Source organism: Oncorhynchus tshawytscha, linkage group LG17, assembly GCF_018296145.1.
Source record: "Oncorhynchus tshawytscha isolate Ot180627B linkage group LG17, Otsh_v2.0, whole genome shotgun sequence".
NCBI lineage: Eukaryota > Metazoa > Chordata > Actinopteri > Salmoniformes > Salmonidae > Oncorhynchus > Oncorhynchus tshawytscha.
The window spans coordinates 9,579,475-9,600,298 of record NC_056445.1 but is presented as its reverse complement, the minus strand read 5'-3'; the positions used below and the strand labels follow the sequence as shown (position 1 = coordinate 9,600,298).

At 44.0% G+C, this 20,824-nt stretch overlaps 1 protein-coding gene across 2 annotated transcripts in view; it reads left to right on the top strand.

Moving 5' to 3' along the window:
* Positions 1-13,757, top strand: part of LOC112216827 (ras association domain-containing protein 3) — a 60,571-nt gene extending 46,814 nt beyond the window's left edge. For both annotated transcript variants that reach the window (XM_024376926.2, XM_024376927.2), the window contains 5 exons: positions 4,540-4,647; positions 8,413-8,568; positions 8,680-8,767; positions 10,399-10,514; positions 10,593-13,757. In XM_024376926.2, coding sequence (XP_024232694.1) covers positions 4,540-4,647; positions 8,413-8,568; positions 8,680-8,767; positions 10,399-10,514; positions 10,593-10,742 — 618 coding nt within the window. In that variant the 3' untranslated portion in view covers positions 10,743-13,757. The remainder of the gene's footprint in view (positions 1-4,539; positions 4,648-8,412; positions 8,569-8,679; positions 8,768-10,398; positions 10,515-10,592) is intronic.
* The last annotated feature ends 7,067 nt before the right edge of the window (positions 13,758-20,824 follow it).

Below are 20,824 nucleotides of genomic sequence, written 5' to 3'. Positions count from 1 at the left end.
CGTAAAACTACGTCACAATGCTGTAGACACCTTGGGGAATACGTATAAAGCGTAAGCTCGTTGATAGGACATTCACAGCTCAATAGGGACTCATTGGAACGCAGCGCTTTCAAAATATGGGGCACTTCCGGATTGGATTTTTCTCAGGCTTTCGCCTGCAACATCAATTCTGTTATACTCACAGACAATATCTTTACAGTTTTGGAAACGTTAGTGTTTTTTATCCAAAGCTGTCAATTATAAGCATATTCTAGCATCTTGTCTTGACAAAATATCCCGTTTAAAACGGGAACGTTTTTTAATTTAAATGAAAATACTGCCCCTAGAGTCGCAACAGGTTAACTACACATGGTTGGTATGACTAGTTTAACTAGCTTGTCCTGCTTTGCAAATAATCAATGCGGTGCCTCTTAATTTATCATTGAATCAGTCTACTTTGCCGAACGGTTGATTTTTAACAAGCGCATTCCCAAATTGTATTTTTATATATTTATATTTAAAAAAACGTCTGATTAATCGGTTTCGGCTTTTTTTGTTCCTCCAATCGTTATCGGCGTTGAAAAATCATCGGTCGACCTCTACCTCACACACTTTGCTTCACACGTTAAGCGACACCCGCACACCTCTACTTAACCTGGCACTGAACTCGTAACTCTACTAAAGCTTACTCGAAGCACTCAACCCCAAAGCCACTTTACTGCACGCTGGCCCACAGCTATCCCACATTGCTCGGCCAACTGACTCTTCACCCTAAAAAACAACTCCCCTCTCCTCCCTCCTCCTTATACCTCTGCCACCCCAGCTAACCCTGCCTGCCCCAGGAAAAGTTGGCCAACTGCTTACTTCAGAGTACAGAGGGAGAGTATAGGCTTGTCGTTACTTTAACAGAGTCTAATCCGACTGGCATTCATTAACCTTGATGCTGCAGTAACTACAGTGAAGGGAGTGTAGGGGTGACAGTGTAGGGTGGAGAGGTTAAAAGCGACAGGTTGAACACTCAGGGACAGTCCTAAAATCTGTTCTGCTGTGTTTCTGCTCTCCTCCTCGCCAGCTGCAGTGTAGTGGCCCGTGGCTAAAACAAACACTGTGTGGGAGGGAGAAGGCTGTTTTTTGGGGGGCATTACCTCATCAGGACATTTGTTTTGCCTTTTGTCTCACGCTCCGGCTCACTGGTGCTCCTCCTGTCTGTATGTACTCAAATACACTCCCTTTTGCATACTCTGCCTCGGAACCCAAAGTAATGATACCGATGTACGTTTGTTCAAGACCACAGTCATGAACTGGCTTGGCACTGAGCCATCTGTTGTAGTTGATCATGACCTCTGTGAGGTTCTGTTTGAAACAGAAGTAATCCTATAGAGCTGGTCGTGATGGCGATCAGGCCAATTAACCAACTCTCTCTATCACACAACCCCTGAGTAGTCATGGCCCATGCAATAGCGGCTAGCAAGTGTTGTCATAACCAACACCAACCTCTTTCTCTGTGGCTACCCATAATCCCCTTGGTCTTACTGTGAGCCACTTTAATCAGCTGTGACCTGTACGACCCGGTAAAGTACTTCAGGGGTGACTAGCTCTATCTGCCGTGACTACAGTGTGTATAAATACATGGTGGATTTAGAGGCTAAAGCCCCCCAGATTGTAAGTTTTTGTTTTGTTTTTTGTCATCTTATGCCATGATTTTGCCGTACATGACAATTGTGAAGTCGTGGGCAAAGTCGTAGGTTGTAAACGATTGTCGGTCGTCTTGGCTCGTTCCGTGTGACCTGGTCTACTTCTGACGATTTAAGTACCACTACGTCCGGTCGTAGGCTCCAACAGTTCTGGCAGTATCAGATTTTTGGGGGGCATTTATCGTACGTGTGGCTGGTGTTACAAGCCGATTTCGGTGACTGACCAATAGGAACACAACCAGCACTGATTATGCACACAATACTACGATTATTGGAAATAGTCAGAATAATATAATAGTTTGATTTTAATGTTTGCATGCTGTGCAAGAAGAATTTCCCTAATAACCCTCTTTACATGACCCATCTGAAATCAGGCTACCTGATGAGATTTTGATAAATGCACAATCGCTAATCAAAATAAGTGTTCTACCACAGCGTCAATGTTATTTTGGGGTTCTGAGTTTGGACGTATGATGTTTGTGTGAAGAAATGCATACTTTCAGTAAGATTGAATCTGACGTACTGTTTTAAGGTCTTTATTTGTTAGTGCAGAGCCACTTTCTCCTTTGCATATCAAGTGGCCTTGATATGCTGTCATGTCTGTGTAGTGCTAACAGTGCCGTTGACCTAGTATTCCTGTAGTGAGTCACTGGGCTCGACCAAGCAACAGGTCAATGGCACCTGTTTTGGCTCATACACTGCAACCCATAGTCTCATGAACCTACTGGGTTACACCATGGGCTAGGTGGAATTGACCTCCAGTTCTCCACAGTGCCACCCAGCCCAATCCCCGGTCAGTGAAGACATCTGGCTGCAGCAAGAGTCTAAACCCCAGTATTAGACCACATCCATTGCTAACCGTAACAGTAAGGAGCTCTGTACTGTTATTTTATGAGCCTGTTTTCCTCTGTGGTAGGCAGTAAAAAAAGTCCATCAGAAGCATGCCTTTTATTGCCTTGATGTTGACATTAAAGAAAACTCTAGTAGGTCAGGAATATGGCCCCAGTCAGCCCTGTCTCCCTGATGTAAATACTAGGCTATTTGAATCATACCACTCCACTATCAATGTCATTGCCTAAGGTGGACTCTTCTGTGTGTGTGCGCACGTTGGCACCCTGGTCTCTCGTGCAGTGTGGCCTTATAAGGTGTCCAGTGCCTGCTAGGTCTTGCCAGGATACTGAGTGTGGTTTAGGTTTGTTTTTAGTAGCTAGGAGCCTTAGAGAGCAAAGCTCTATGCCCATGTAAGAACACACAGCGCTGTGTGGACTTTGGACCGTCAGGCAGGCACACACACTGAGGATGACGTGTCTGCTATGACTGCTTGATCCAGGGTGATATGGAGAGGAAGCTATCCATTAAGAAATAACTAAAATTCAGTTCTCATTATCGATAAACTCGGAAGTCAGATCCTTCTGCTTTCTAGGAGTTAAAACGTATGTGTACATGTCTGTGAAAGTCACAGCCTTCAGTGGTATGACTCATCTCTCTGGATCTGGGGAGCACATTCATTACATGACTATGACCTCTCTCCCTGGGTTGGGCCTGGCACACTTCTGTCCCATGATGGGATGAGTCCTCTCTGTGTGTGTGTGTGTGTGGTGTGTGTGTGTGTGTGTGTGTGTGTGTGCAAAATCAACATGAAATATTCTGGCATCTGCTCTGGTGGACATTCCTGCAGTCAGCATGTCAATTGTACGCTCCCTCAAATTGAGACATCTGTGGCACTGTTGTGTGACAACTGCACATTATAGAGTGGCCTTTTATTGTCCCCAGCACAAGGTGCACCTGTGCAATGATTATGCTGTTTAATCAGTTTCTTGATATGCCTCACCTGTCAGGTGGATGGGTTATCTTGGCAAAGGAGAAATGCTCACTAACAGGGATGTAAACACATTTGTGCACAAAGTTTGAGCAAAATAAAATTTCTGGGATCTTTTATTTCAGCTCATGAAACCAACACTTTACATGTTGCGTTTGTTTTTGTTCAGTGTATGTATTGTTTAACGGAGGCCCGGATATATATATATATATATATTTTTTTTAATGTTAATTGCGGGGGGGCGGGGGACATTTTCTACATGATTGTTCATTGGAAGAACTGTATAAAAAATATAAATAAATGCACAACCACCATTAAAATACTCTTCTTTTAAAATGAAATGTTGCCAAACGTAATTAGGAAAGAATTGACTGGCGCTCAACCAACGTGAGTCGGTTCAACCCAAAAACAAATATTAAGAGGTTCTAAAAGTAAATTAAGTAAATTTAAAATCATCTGGAACTAAGTATCTCAATAAATAACACAAATATGCAGTATGTCAAATCAGGAAATGCCAAATTCCAGTCTGCAGTTTTGAATTAATTTCCCTGTCATTACTTTTTTTTTGTTGTCAACTCCCATTTTAACAAGTCCTTGTCAATATCAGAGAAGGAAATAGAAGGCACGTAGGTGTTCCTTAGTCGTAGCTTTCAGTAATAGGGTCATAATAGAGCCAACTTCATATGAAGAAAAAAGAATGAACTGGCCACGTAGGCGCTAGAAACCACACTACAGACCACCACCATAGTGCTTGTCATTTTAATGCTGAAGTCAATTGGTGTAGATATTTTTGCAGATCTTTAATTAATGTGAAGAATTGATCAAAGGGCTTGTATAAAGTAATAATCTGGCCTGCAGGCTGCCAGTTGCATATCCCTGATCTAGGGCCTCCAAATGAAGGTCAGGAAAACACTCTGTGGCAGGCCCAGGGCTGGGTGTGCGTGTGTGTGCTTATGCTCTTTGGTAAGATCAGCTGATACAGATAGCAAATGTCTTCAGGCCAAATAACATGTAATAACACCACTTAACTCTGTTTCTGTCAATCAGGATGTGGCACAGGAAAGGGAGTTACGGACTCATCTCAGCAGAGAGGAGATCAGACAGAAGGTCGAGCTGTACAACAACTCCTCCAAGGACCACCTCAAAATGACCCTGGCAAGTGATCTCTAATCCCTGACCCCGTCCATTAACCCTTAACCCAACTCCAGTATCAGACACTAGGCTACCTCAGTTTATCATCCCATGTGACCTAGCTACCCACTTTGACCCCTCATCCCTAAACTAACTTGAATGACTGTCCGGCTCTGATGGTTATCTCTGGCACAAGTGTGTGCGTGTGTGGGTCGGCCAGCCTTCAGAGCTGAGCTGAACCGTAAAGGCTCATTCTGCACTCATGTTTTGTCATCTATCCCCTCCTGATCCACAAGAGACGTGACACTCACGTTTGCTCGCTGCATGCTTCCACCACAACTCCTTCCTTTACCAATGATTAGGGGGATTGAACAGAAGCTCTTGAGTTGTCCTGACCCACCCTGTTATGTAGAAAAGGACCAGCTCTAACTGTCTGCTCAGTGCTCATCAATCTGCGGGCATGATGGTGGCACACAACACATGTTCACCAGACTAGCTGTCTGGAACAGGCCTGCCTGAGAGATTTGTCCCAGATTAATAACTGTAACATACAGTACCAGTAAAAAGTTTGGACACCTACCCATTCAAGAGTTTTTCTTTATTTTCAGCTCAATTGAAGACATCAAAACTATTAAATAACACATGGAATCATGTAAACTCAGCAATAAAGAAACGTCTCACTGTCAACTGTGTTTATTTTCAGCGAACTTAAAATGTGTAAATATTTGTATGAACATAAGATTCAACAACTGAGACGTAAACTGAGCAAGTTCCACAGACATGTGACTAACAAATGGAATAATGTGTCCCTGAACAAAGGGGGGGGGTCAAAAATCAAAATTAAGTCCGTATCTAGGGTTGCCACCACCTCCATTAAGTACGGCAGTGCATCTCTTCATGGACTGCACCAGATTTGCCAGTTCTTGCTGTGAGATATTACCCCACTCTTCCACCAAGGCACCGGCAAGTTCCTGGATATTTCTGGGTGGAAATGGTGGTATTGTCATGCTGGAGGGTCAGGTCAGGATGAGCCTGCAGGAAGGGGTACCACATGAGGGAGGAGGATGTCTTCCCTGTAATGCACAGCGTTGAGATTGCCTGCAATGACAACAAGCTCAGTCCGATGATGCTGTGACACACCGCCCCAGACCATGACCGATCCTCCACCCCAAATCGATCCCGCTCCAGAGTACAGGCCTCGGTGTAACGCTAATTCCTTCGATGATAAACGCGAATCCAACCATCACCCCTGGTGAGACACAACCGCAACTCGTCAAAAGAGCACTTTTTGCCAGTCCTGTCTGGTCCAGCGACGGTGGGTTTGGCATTGTTGCCGGTGATGTCTGAGGACCTGCCTTACAACAGGCCTACAAGCCCTCAGTCCGGCCTCTGTCCGCAATAGGCTGAGAATCTGAGCACTGATGGAGAGAGTGCGTTCCTGGTGCAACTTGGGCAGTTGTTCCCATCCTGTACCTGTCCCGCAGGTGTGATGTTTTGATGTACCGATCCTGTGCATGTGTTACACGTGTTGTGCCACGGTGCGGATGATCAGCTGTCCGTCCTCTCTCCTTGTAGCGCTGTCTTAGGCATCTCGCAGTACGGACATTGCAATTTATTGCAGTCCTCATGCCTCCTTGCAGCATGCCTAAGGCACGTTCACATAGATGCCCAGGTTCCCTGCTAATCTTTCTTTTGGGGATTTTCAGAGTCTGTAACAAGGCCTCTTTAGTGTCCTAAGTTTTCATAACTGTGACCTTAACTGACAAACATCTGTAAGCTGTTAGTGTCTTAACCACCGTTCCACAGGTGTGTGTTCATTAATTGTTTATGGTTCATTGAACAAGCATGGGAAACCGTGTTTAAACCCTTTACTATGAAGATATGTGAAGTTATTTGGATTTTTACAAATTATATTTTAAAACGGGGTTGTGACAAGGGACGTTTCTTTTTTTTTGCTGAGTTTAGTAACCAAAAAAGTGTTAATTCTTCAAAATAGCCACCCCTGCCTTGACGACAGCTTTGCACACTCTTGGCATTCTTTCAACCAGCTTCATAAGGTAGTCACCTGGAATGCATTTCAATTAACTGTTGTTCCTTGTTAAAAGTAAGTTTGTGGAATGTCTGTCTTAATGCGTTTGAGCCGAAGAGTTGTTTTTGTGACAAAGTAGGGTTGGTATACAGACGATAGCCCTATTTGGTAAAAGACCAAGTCCATATTATGGCAAGAACAGCTCAAAGAGAAACAGTCCATTACTTGAAGACACGGAGTTCAGTCAGTCCTGTTTCTTTAAGCGAAGTCTCAAAATCATCAAGCGCTATGATGAAACTGGCTCTTATGAGGACCGCCACAGGAAAGGAAGACCCAGAGTTACCTCTGCTGCAGAAGATAAGTTCATTAGACTTACCAGCTTCAGAAATTGCATCCCAAATAAATGCTTCACGGAGTTTAAGACGACACATCTCAACATCAACTGTTCAGAGGAGACTGCGTGAATCAGGTCTTCATGGTTGAGTTGTTGCAACGAAACCACTGAAGGACACCAATAAGAAGACTTGCTTGGGGCAAGAAACTCAAGCAATGGACATTAGACCGGTGAAAATTTGTCCTTTTTGGTCTGAGTCCAAATTTGAGATTTTTGGTTCCAACCGCTGTGTCTTAGAGACTCAGAGGAGGTGAAAGGATGATCTCTGCGTGTGTGGTTCCCACCGTGAAGCATGGAGGAAGAGGTGTGATGGTGTGGGGGTGCTTTGCTGGTGACACTGTCTGATTGATTTAGAATTCAAGGCACACTTAACCAGAATGGCTACCACCGCTTTCTGCAGCAATACGCCATCCCATCTGGGTTTGCGCTTAGTGGAACAATAATTTGTTTTTCAACAGGACAATGACCCAACAGACATCCAGGCTGTGTAACGGCTATTTGACCAAGAAGTAGAGTGATTGAGTGCTGCGTCAGATAACCTGGCCTCCATAATCACCTGACCTCAACCCAATTTGAGATGGTTTGGGATGAATTGGACCGAAGAGTGAAATGGTGCTTTTCCAACAAGTGCTCAGCATATGTTGGAACTCCTTCAAGACTGTTGGAATTCCAGGTGAAGCTGGTTGAGGGAATGCCAAGAGTGTGCAAAGCTGTCATCAAGGAAAAATGGCTACTTTGACAGTCTAACTGTTTTGGTTACTACATGATTCCATATGTGTTATTTAATAGTTTTGCTGACTACACTATTATACTGCAATGTAGAAAATAGTACAAATAAACAAACCCTGGAATGAATATGTCCAAACTTTTGACTGGTACTGTACTTATTGACTTCTGAGGGGTCAATGTTCAACCACTGTTCTTTGATTCAGATTGATGTCATGCTATCAGACATGTCAGTCTCATCTAAAATATGCAGTCAGGAAGGCATAATGACTACTTGTCGTCTTTAGAATGTCTTTCTTTGCTCCCACACCCATTTTATTCTCTCTCCTCTCTTTGTGTCCCCGATCTGTCCATCGATCGCAACCACAAGTAACTCTTTTGTTCTTTCTCTAAAGAAACGTAACGGTGTGGGTGCGTTTTAGTCGTGGCAGTCAGCTGATTTGAGTTTCAGCTCATTGCCTTTAATGACTCTCACACGCGTGGTGCTGTCCCATCCGCAGGTGGTACGTGAAGTAATGGGCTTAGAGAGGCCCACAAATCTGGGCTCCATCTGCTAACTTGTTACCCCCCCTAAACATGCTCGCTTGTGTACATCTTCTGTTGCCCTGAAGTATCCTGACCTGTCTCTCTCTCCCTGTAGAACCCCAGTGGTGTGTATACAGGGTTCATCAAGGTCCAGTTGGAGCTGAGGAGACCCATCACTGTACGAGGAGGTGGGGGAGGAGAGGAGGCCTTCTACCTCCCCCAGGGGGCGACTAACACTCTTCACATCAGCTCCAACAACACCATACGACAGGTGGGTCTCTCACACAGTTAAGGTCAACCTGCTTGCAGTGATTTGTAGAAAATGTCTATAATTATATATGAACGCTGATGCTAGTCTTTATCGTGAACGTTGATTTATCAGGTGATCCAGGCCCTGTTGACCAAGTTCACCGTAGCTGACAACCCTGCTAAATATGCCCTGTACAAACGCTGCCGCAGGGAGGAGCAAGGTAAGTGTCTGTCTTTCTGGCTAGAGGAGAGACTAGCTGGTTTGTCATGCCACAGATGACAGACTGTTAGCTGGCAGGATGGCATGCATGCCAGAACTGGGCTGGTGTCTGAACATGGTGTGTGTGGAGTGTATTCATGAGTGCGAGTGTGTCGGTATCTATAGGGTCAGGATGTGACTTTCTAGACTTCTCGCCCTCATGTTGCTGAATGCCACAGGGCTGTCCCCACACACATTGTGTTTCATCCCTGTGTCTGGAATACCCCGGCAGGGCAGAACACACACACACAGCATGTCCAGCAGCAGCTGCTCTCCAACCCGCCAGCCTGTGGAGAGATGGCCCCAACTGGTTTCAGTACAGGTTATAGTAGCGCCTGTGTCTTGGTCTTCTCTCCCCCACCTACTGTTACTACAGTTCTTCCTGTGTTAGGGCTCTGCTAGATACGATTGATAGGGCAGATCACTGGCGGGGTTCAGCCTAGACCTTAACCCGGGTTTGAGACCGCCAGCAGACGAGCAAAGATGGATCAGTCCCTGCTCCCTATACCACAGAGCAGGAGATTAGCCCCTCTTACTGAAGACTGGGTGGGGGTCGGGAATAGGAGTGCAGGTAGGTTATGGTTTTGATTGTGAATAGGTCAGACTTCCAGCCAAGTAGCAGTGCTGACTGCAGTCTGTCACGGTCTGTCTAATCTCTTCTCACACTTTTGTGTAATCTGACAGCTCTTCATTGTGTCAAGGGAAATGCACACACGCTATCCCCGACCTCTAGGACAGTGTGGCTCAGATGCTAGCTCTGACGTCGTGGTGTTTTCCCCTCGGTAAATGATGAGGGGAGGGCTGAGCCTGTTAATGAGATGGTCTGTCTAGACAGAGCCATTACTGTGGTCCAATTAAAAACAGTTTAGTTCCACTAGCTGATAAATACCCTCAGACAGATACACAGCAGCACCCCCTGGGTGGAGTAGGCCTAGGGGGGCATAGACTCAGTTTGTAATGGTCAGGATTTGTACCGTCAACTGACCCTAGATCTGTTACTGTGACGTATGAGGAAGGGTAAATGTTTGCATGTCTATGTAACGTATGGCCCCTTCTGATGGTGGGAGCTTAAAGCCCCTGCCTGCAGCAAGAAATACCATGGTGATGTCAGAATCCAGTGTGCCATGTAATGCGGTTCTCTCCCAGTCCCGCTGAGATGGACGGTTAAAGTACTGTACCGCCACGGCACCATCTGTTACATAGTTGGTCTCTTTCACCAATTGGGTTTTAATGGGGTTAGGTATTGGCTGGCTAGGCCTAGCAGGCAGGAACCTCCACTGTAGAAGGACAGGCTGGGAACATGTGCTGGTGTCTCTGGATAAGGAGCATGCGGGAGGGTTGAGGGCTGCCTGGTGACTGACTCTCGTGAAAGACTTCTGTCTCTGATCTGACAGGGCTGCTGTGGTTATTTACCCGTGTGTGTGCATTTGTTTGTGTGCCCTTACCCCATTGGCATGTAGCCAAGACTTTTATCCAGGGTTGTTTTCCATGCACACACACCACTTTGGCCTATCCCCAGTTTCCCAAGCTCTCATTATAACCACTGCATATTATGGTATTGATGTTCTAGCTTGTGTGTTTTTCCTCCTGCAGTGTACATGTGTAAGCTGTCGGAGGGAGAGCATCCGTTGTTCCTGCGTCTGCTAGCAGGTCCCAACACCGACACACTAGGCTTCGTCCTGAGAGAACAGCAGACTGGCGAGGTCATGGTAAGACGCACACGGAACTCCCACACACACTAAACACACACTCTCACTCTCTGTATTAACCGTACTCCTCTCTTCCAGTGGGAAGCGTTCTCCATCCCAGAGTTGAGTAACTTCCTGAGGATGCTGGAGAAGGAGGAGACAGAGCGGGTGTGTTCCGTGATGCGTCGCTACGACAACTACAGACTCAAACTGCAGGAGGCCATGAGCGCAGCAGGGGGGCCGGGGTAACTACTGCCCCTGGAGGAGAGGAGGAGAGAGGGCTGGGAACCAAAAGCCAGTCTGGGGGACACTGAGGGGGAAACTGGAGAGAGACAGACAGCTGGAATTAACTCCAGATTGTACCAGTGGACCCTGTGTGCAATACACTGGATGGACAATAGAGGGCAGCAGAGGGCAGTGGTTCCACTGCAGTCAGCCTGGACTTCATTCAGGAGCACTCAAGTGACTAGCTTCATGTCTTTACTGAGTAGGCCTACACCCTGTGTGCCATGTTCACTCTTCTGTTCCCTCTCTTCCCATCCTTCTGGTTAGTGCATTCTCTCTAGTTGTGTTTTTATTATTTTAGAATGACCTTTTTGAACTTGAATGATTCAAACCCCAAAATAATTGATTCAATTTATTTGTACTTTCTATTTAATTGGATGCGTTGGTTTGTACATATTGTCGTTTTAATTTATGTGGGTGACGCTTTGTTCTGTTTCTTAGCTGAAATGGTTTTATTGTGTTCTATGAAGGCGTGGCAGCAATCCAACCCCTACAGGGACCTAGTGAACTCATTTATTTCTCTCACAGGGGCGCACAGAAAACACATTGGCAACAAAGGCTAGACTGGTTTATGGAATTGACTCTGTATTAAAGGTAAGTGAGAGATGGAGAAGATGAGTGATTGTGTTTAAACTGAGGGTTGTGATGGTCTTGAAAGGAGAAGAACATTTGGTGTAGAGTCTGAGAGTCACAAGCTGTTTGGGGTTTAGAGGTCAGAATGGGAGTGTTACAGCTTGTGACCAGACTGACAGGTAGTGGAGTTTGATCTGACCTCTGGACATGCCGTGAGAATGGAAAGATTTTAGGAAGTTGACTAATGGTTTTAGAGGAGGTAGAGAAGAAACGTAGAAAGCTGTTTAAGGAAAAACATGAGACATTAAATGGATGTGACAAACGAGGGTTTTTGGAGTTCCGTGTTAAGAGATTGATGCCGAGAAAGTTCAGGGCCTGGTTTAAACCACCTCTGTTGGAGCCAGTGCCAGGCCTGTGGCCACAGATAACATGTTTAGGAATAGCAGCGAATGACAATGGCTATATTGTTCCTGTTCCTCTGGTATTCATTCAACATGGCTACGTCTGTCCTAATCTGCTGTAGGGCTGGTAAGATAAATGCTTTAAATCAGCTTTCCATTGCACCAGCGTGGGAACTCTGAACCCTGAAGCAAAGCTGCATGTGACATGCTCTGCATGGATGTGCTAACAGACCAAAGAAACTAGTCCGTAATCGTAGAGGTGAAGTCACATGACCATGTGTTCATCAGTCTCCTAGACTAGGAGAGAGAGGCTAGAACTTGTTGCTCTGGGAAGTTCTCACATTTTGCCTCCCTTTCTGTCTCTCTCAGTACTGTATGTACATCTCTACCAGGGTTGTATTTATCTTCTGGCAGTCATGGGGGGGGGGGTTGTCATGTGAACTGAGACTGTCCATCTATTGCAAAGTACAATCATTTTAATGGACAGAGCAACAAGTGAGTGCATTTTGGGCCATCAACCCTCAGCACCTTATCAAAACACACTGACCAAATGCAAGAATATGTTGAATTGGCATGTTTAAAAGCCTTGTTGTTTAACAGTACTATATGAAGTTTTTCTGATGGTACTGCATTATTTGCCATGTTTATCTCTAGAAGAGTAGTGGTGTGGTTATATAGCCCCACCTTATGGATATATGCTGTAACTGTCCTCTCGGTCTTCACCTGCATCAAACTTTATCTAAAGCCTGTTGGTGATATGTGGTGTTGATTTCTCTTTTTCTGTTCTATAACTGAAGATATTCTAAAATGTTTAGATTTATTTTAGGTTTTGCCTGGTGCAAGCTCTTAGAGGCCTCGTAAAAATTAAGGGGAAATGTTATAGCTAGAGTTTATAAGGGGTTACACACCCTGAACTTAATTTGTTTAATCACTGTGTTAATGAAGTTAGATATGGTCAAATAATCTATCATATTTTAGATCCTAAAGCCATTATTTTCTTTGTAAGCCCTGCTAAATGGTGTTGCAAAGCACAGTGTTACATTGACAGATACCACTGGTCCTGTGTTAGCTAGTTAGAGGTCTGCACATCTCAGCATCAGGGCTTTGAACCAGACCAGTTCATATCTATCTTCAGCGCTCCTATCGGACCAGTTTACTGTCTACTGAAGCTTCTGGGCACTTTACCTTTTAATTCAGGGATTTTTCTTTTCTCCATTTACCAGATGCCGATCTTCCACTATTCTAATTCTAGACAATGTTTCATAATTAGGCCTTTCTTATTGAAATACAAGTGGCTTTTATGAAAGATGTTAGGTGTTTCTAAAACTTAATATTTATACAAGCTCCTGTATATTTGTTAGACTGTGAAAGTTGGTTTATCTTCAATTTGTATCATGTTATGGGCGGTGCTGTCTGGTTGGCTTTTACGTCTGTAGGAATATGACTGCTAAGGTAACCCATATAAATATACTGTAATGCATGCATTATCTACTCTAATGCATATAGGCCTACTATGTGGCTTCCATGGAACCGTAGGCCAGTACTGTTGAACTTGGAAATGTATGAACAATTTATATAGATATTCGTAAACTAGATAGATGCATAACTCTATTTGCCAAAGATTACGCCCCCCTCTGTCTCTTAAGCTATGCTCTTGTAATGTTCTATGCTGCAGTGCTATATGCAGACACTAAGATCTATACCTGGAATGATTCTGCTGACAGTGTTAGTTATGGTTCAGTACCAGGATGTGGATGAACACAGCAGCTGTGGGCACAGCTTGGAGGAGACAGGATGCAACTAACATGTTATAATGAAAAATACTTTTCTATATTCTATTTATATTATTGATGATGCAGGTTTATTTTTGTAGGTAACTGTTAATTTTTGGATTGTTACCAAATGTGGCCTTTACTTCTCTAAAGGACTGAATTCATCTATTAAAGTTTAAATTGTAAAAAAAAAAAAAGAGTATTGGTGAATCCACTGGTCTGGCCACTGAATCGAACATGCAGAACTATAATGACGAGACCTGACTGCACTCCTATAGGCAGCTCCTAAAGGGGTAAGCAGCAGTTGTTACATAAGATGAAGTATTCGTCCACGTTCCTGTACACATAGCCGTACTTGGGGTAGTTCATTCAGGTGCTGCAGTAGAACAAGGGCTGTGCAGCATAGCAGGAGCATCTGCAGCAATAGGTCGAAAAGACAGCGGTCACCCAGGTGTATGTCATCTGCTCATAGATCTCAGGTTTCTACACCAACATGTCTTTGCCTGTGTACCCGGGATCTCAATCTTCAGAGGGTCTCTGGCGTGACCTTCTTCCTGTGGACTTTCTTTTTTTCAATGGATAATAGAAGCACACCGTTTACACATACAGTATGTAGACACTGGTTTGGTGCCGCAGATGATGAATGAGGTTAACAAATGGCGGAATTGCCCTTTTAAACTAAGCTCATGAAGCATTTATAGGTTACATTCTTCAAGAATCAATGGGTATATATCATTCATAAATCCAAAAATGGATGTAGACCGAAATAGTTGCTTTTGCGTAAAATTGTTCAAAGGTTTTACTGACTTACAGTTCATATTAGGAAATCAGTCAATTAAAAATAAGTCATTGGGCACTAATCTATGGATTACTGGCAACACAGATATGCATATGTTGGTCACATACCTTTTTTTGCGAGCTATGGCAAGGAGGTTTGCTGTGTCTGTCAGCGTAGTGTCCAGAGCATGGAGGCGCTACCAGGAGACAGGCCAGTACATCAGGAGACGTGGAGGAGGGCAACAACCCAGCAGCAGGACCGCTACCTCTGCCTTTGTGCAAGGAGGAGCAGGAGGAGCACTGCAAAATGACCTCCAGCAGGCCACAAATGTGCATGTGGGTGAATGGAATATGAATGAGAGTCATCCAATATTCTGTAATAGAAATAAGGCCATGGTCATGAAAAACAAAAATGGCACTGACCACCACTGTTTTGTATATATAGTGTATTTCAATGTTTCCATGTAATTTAATCTTTGTTACATGTAGTCTTGTAGTTGAGACATAATGCATAAGCATCATCAACAAAGGTAACATCTTAAGTGCAAGCTGAGGAAAGGATATGTTCATATTTGTTCATAAAAATTGTCTGAGGTCAAAGGCAAAATTCAGACCACTAGGGGTCAGTGTTTTTAGATAGGAGATCCTCTAGTCTTACAGCCTACAATTCTATAACAAAAGGGAATATAGAACTATAAAGAACTTTTACCAGTCTATCACACAATCTGTAACTCTTCAGTGATACAGATTGAATAAAGCCCTAAAACTGAAGAAAAAAACAGCACCAATCTGAAAGGGCACTTTTCAGAAGGGCAGGTGCTCAGGTACCCAGACCTCGATCTGTGCATGTGCCTGCATATGCAAGGCATGGACTTATGGACCTGCAACCTCATAGCAGTCAAAAAGTAATACTGCGATTTGTTTTGGGGGTGCCTTGATGGATATGTTCTTTTCATGCCCTGATTATAGACATCATGAAGATCCTCTGTAGCTCAGTGGGTAATGCATGGCGTTTGCTACGCCGGGATAGTGAGTTCAATTCCCAGGACCACCATACTTAAACATGTTATGCACACATGACTAAGTTGCTATGGGTAAAAGTGTCTGCTAAGTAATGTTTTATAAATACCACTGCGCATGTGTCTGCTCAAACGGTCAGAAACAGACTCCATGAGGGTGGTATGAGGGCCCGATGTCCGCAAGTGGGGGTTGTGCTTACAGCCCAACACCGTGCAGGACGTTTGGCATTTGCCAGAGAACACCAAGATTGGCAAATTCGCCACTGGCGCCCTGTGCTCTTCACAGATGAAAGCAGGTTCACACTGAGCACTTGACAGACGTGACAGTCTGGAGACGCCGTGGAGAACGTTCTGCTGCCTGCAACATCCTCCAGCATGACCGGTTTGGCGGTGGGTCAGTCATGGTATGGGGTGGCATTTCTTTGGGGGGCCGCACAGCCCTCCATGTGCTTGCCAGAGGTAGCCTGACTGCCATTAGGTACCGAGATGAGATCCTCAGACCCCTTGTGAGAACATATGCTGGTGCGGTTGGCCCTGGGTTCCTCCTAATGCAAGACAATGCTAGACCTCATGTGGCTGGAGTGTGTCAGCAGTTCCTGCAAGAGGAAGGCATTGATGCTATGGACTTGCCCGCCCGTTCCCCAGACCTGAATCCAATTGAGCACAACTGGGACAACATGTCTCGCTCCATCCACCAACGCCACGTTGCACCACAGACTGTCCAGGAGTTGGCGGATGCTTTAGTCCAGGTCTGGGAGGAGATCCCTCAGGAGACCATCCCCCACATCATCAGTAGCATGCCCAGGCGTTGTAGGGAGGTCATACAGGCACGTGGAGGCCACACACACTACTGAGCCTCATTTTGACTTGTTTTAAGGACATTACATCAAAGTTGGATCAGCCTGTAGTGTGGTTTTCCACTTTTTAATTTTGAGTGTGACTCCAAATCCAGACCTCCATGGGTTAATACATTTGATTTACATTGATCATTTTGTGTGATTTTGTTGTCAGCACATTCAACTATGTAAAGAAAAAAGTATTTAATAAGAATATTTCATTCATTCAGATCTAGGATGTGTTATTTTAGTGTTCCCTTTATTTTTTGAGCAGTGTATTAAGTATAGTTTTACCTTGATTTAACTAGGCAGGTCAATTAAGAACAAATTCCTATATTCAATGAAGGCCTAGGAATCAAATCAAATTTATTTATATAGCCCTTCGTACATCAGCTGATATCTCAAAGTGCTGTACAGAAACCCAGCCTAAAACCCCAAACAGCAAGCAATGCAGGTGTAGAAGCACGGTGGCTAGGAAAAACTCCCTAGAAAGGCTAAAACCTAGGAAGAAACCTAGAGAGGAACCAGGCTATGTGGGGTGGCCAGTCCTCTTCTGGCTGTGCCGGGTGGAGATTATAACAGAACATGGCCAAGATGTTCAAATGTTCATAAATGACCAGCATGGTCGAATAATAATAAGGCAGAACAGTTGAAACTGGAGCAGCAGCACGGCCAGGTGGACTGGGGACAGCAAGGAGTCATGTCAGGTAGTCCTGGGGCATGGTCCTAGGGCTCAGGTCAGTTGAAACTGGAACAGCAGCATGGCCAGGTGGACTGGGGACAGCAAGGAGTCATCATGTCAGGTAGTCCTGGGGCATGGTCCTAGGGCTCAGGTCCTCCGAGAGAGAGAAAGAAAGAGAGAAGGAGGGAATTAGAGAACGCACACTTAGATTCACACAGGACCCCGGATAGGACAGGAGAAGTACTCCAGATATAACAAACTGATCCTAGCCCCCCGACACAAACTACTGCAGCATAAATACTGGAGGCTGAGACAGAACCTAGGAACAGTGGGTTAGCTGCTTTGTTCAGGGGCAGAACGACAGATGTTTACCTTGTCAGCTCGGGGATTCGATCTTGCAACCTTTCATTTACTAGTCCAACGCTCTAACCACTAGGCTAGCTGCCACATAATAATACTTAATAATGATAACTTTTTGACAGTGATTTCATGAATTGTAAAACAGAGGAGGATGGTCCTCCCCTTCCTTCTCTGAGGAGCCTCCACTGATACAAATGTATGTGGACACCCCTTCAAATTAGTGAATTTTACTTATTCAACCACACCCGTTGATATTAAATCAAGCACACAGCCGTGCAATCGCCATAGACAAACATTGGCAGTAGAATGGCTTTACTGAAGAGCTCAGTGACTTTCAACGTGGCACCATCATAGGATGCCATCTTTCCAACAAGTCAGTTCATCAAATTTTTGCCCTGCTAGAGCTGCATCGGTCACCTGTAAGTTCTGTTATTGTGAAGTAGAAACTTCTAGGAGCAACAACGGCTCAGCTGCGAAGTGGTTCATGGTTCGGGCTAGGCTCTTTTGTTCCAGTATAGGGAAATCTTAGCACTACAGCATACAATGACATTCTAGACAATTCTATGCCTCTAACTTTGTGGCTAAAGTTAGGTGAAGGCTCTTTCCCGTTTCAGAATGCCAATGCCCCCCTGCACAAAGCGAGGTCCATACAGAAATAGTTTGTTGAGATCGTTGTGGAAGAACTTGATTGGCCTGCACAGAGCCCTGATCTCAACTCCATCGAACACCTTTGGGATGAATTGGAACGCAGACTGCAAAAGCCAGGCCTAATCAGCCAACATCAGTGCCAGACCTCACTAATGCTCTTGTGGCTGAATGGAAGCAAGTCCCTGCAGTAATATTCCAACATCTAGTGGAAAGCCTTCCCAGAAGAGTGAAGGCTGTTATAGCAGCAAAGGGGGGACCAACGACATATCAATGCCCATGATTTTGGAATGAGACGTTCGATAAGCAGGTATCCACATACTTTTGGTCATGTAGCATATATATATACACTACCGGTCAAAAGTTTTAGAACACCTACTTATCCAAGAGTTTTTCTTTTTGTTGTACTATTTTGTACATTGTAGAATGGTAGGGAAGTCATTAACTATTAAATACCACATATGGAATCATGTAGTAACCAAAAAATTGTTAAACAAATCAAAATATATTTTAGATTTTAGATTCTTCAAAGTAGTCACCCTTTGCCTTGATGACAGCTTTGCACACTCTTGGCATTCCCTCAACCAGCTTCACCTGGAATGCTTTTCCAACAGTCTTGAAGTAGTTCCCACATATGCTGAGCACTTGTTGGCTGCTTTTCCTTCACTCCAACTCATCCCAAACCATCTCAATTTGGTTGAAGTCGGGTGATTGTGGAGGCCATGTCATCTGATGCAGCTCTCCTTCTTGGTCAAATAGCCCGTACACAGCCTGGAGGTGTGTTGGGTCGTTGTCCTGTTGAAAAACAAATGATAGTTACACTAAGCGCAAACCAGATGGGATGGCGTATTGCTGCAGAATGCTGTGGTAGCCATGCTGGTTAAGTGTGCTTTGATTTCTAAATAAATCAGTGTCACCAGCAAAGCACCCCCACACCATCACACCACTTCCTCCATGCTTCACGTGGGAACCACATGTGGAGCTCATTCGTTCACCTACTCTGTCTCAAAGACACGGCAGTTGGAACCAAAAAACTCATCAGACCAAAGGACAGATTTCCACCGGTCTAATGTTCATTGCTCGTGTTTCTTGGCCCAAGCAAGTCTCTTCTTATTATTGGTGTCCTTTAGTAGTTGTATCTTTTCAGCAATTTGACCATGAAGGCCTGATTCACGCAGTCTCGTCTGAACCGTTGATGTTGAGATGTGTCTGTTACTTGAACTCTGTGAAGCATTTATTTGGGCTGCAATTGCTGAGGCTGAACTTATCCTCTGCAGCAGAGGTAACTCTGGGTCTTCCATTCCTGTGGCAGTCCTCATGAGAGCCAGTTTCATCATAACACTTGATGGTTTTTGCGACTGCACTTGAAGAAACGTTCAAATTTTCCAAATTGACTGACCTTCATGACTTAAAGTAATGATGAACTGTCGTTTCTCTTTGCTTATTTGAGCTGTCTTTGCCATAATATGGACAAGTAGGGCTATCTTCTGTTTACCACCCCTACCCTGTCATAAAACCGACTGTTAGGCTCAAATGCATTAAGAAGGAAAGAAATTCCACAATTGAACATTTTAACAAGGCAGACCTGTTAATTACAATGCATTCCAGGTGACTACCTCCATGAAGCTGTCATCAAGGCAAAGGGTGGCTACTTTGAAGAATCTCAAATATAAAATATATTTTGATTTTTTTAAACACTTTTTTTTTGATTACTACATGATTCCTTGTGTGTTATTTAATAGTTTTGTTGCCTTTATTTTTCTACAATGTAGAAAATAGTGAACAAATAAAGAACTCTTGAATGAGTAGGTGTGTCAACTTTTGGCTGGTACTGTATATGTTAAATGTTGGCTACAGGAGCATTAGATAATTAGCTATGAATGTATTTTTTTTTTGGGGGCCTGCTCATATGGTTCTACAGTTATTGTATCTGAACATAAAGCTGGAATTCTGACCAATAGGGTTGCTCTCTATATCGCCAGTCTGGTGGACTTTGGAGAAATGGTTCCTCTCACCCACACTGATAATCACTGTGCGCCAGGGAATGTGAAAAATATCAAATAGCCCTCTTTTTCTCGCAAACTGCACAACAGATCTCAAGTGAAATGAAGGCCACCTTATTTACAAAGCCTTTATCAACTCTTTATGCAAAAAAATATATATAAGCAAAGGAAACTAACTAAGGATTCTGTTGATAAGAAATCTTAGGACAGGTCATTGGACATTTCCTCTCAGACCAATTTACAGCCAATGACATTTTAAATGTTCAAATCCATCCGACCTCAGTAAGATCAACCTTATCCAAATAGTGAGCACATAACAATATCATATACTTTACATCTTTTGAACATATATTTTTTATTTAACCGTTTTTTTAAAATGACGGCCCACCAAAAGGCAAAAGGCCTCCTGCAGGGAGGGGGGCTGGGAATAAAAGTAAATAAATGTATAAAATATAAATCTAGGACAAAGCGCACATCAGGATGTGAGACAACACAACAAAAAGAGAGACATAATAAGACCACAACGTAGCAAGGCAGCAACACATGACAACACAGCATGGTAGCAACATAACAACAACATGGTACAAACATTATTGGGCACAGACAACAGCACAAAGGGCAAGAAGGTAGAACATCTGATTATCTGACTAAGATTCCTGCATTTTTTGTTGATGTGATAAAATTAGGCTACAGAGAGAGAGAGAGACTATGCTCTTGCACTTGTCCACAATCTCTGTCTTAAAATAGTAACCAATCATTACTTTCAATACAATACCATGATATATCAATTGATTATTCAAATGACATTGTAACCTAATTACTTATTTGTTCACCTTTTGAGTGTAGCCTACGGTGTTTTATTTCATTTTAATGACGGCAGAGGGCCCTAGTGTCTTCCGCTTCCATCTGCATCAGATGCAACGGTATGCAGCGCGCCAATATGCTATCAAAAACAGAAGTTCAGCAGCTCCACTCCGT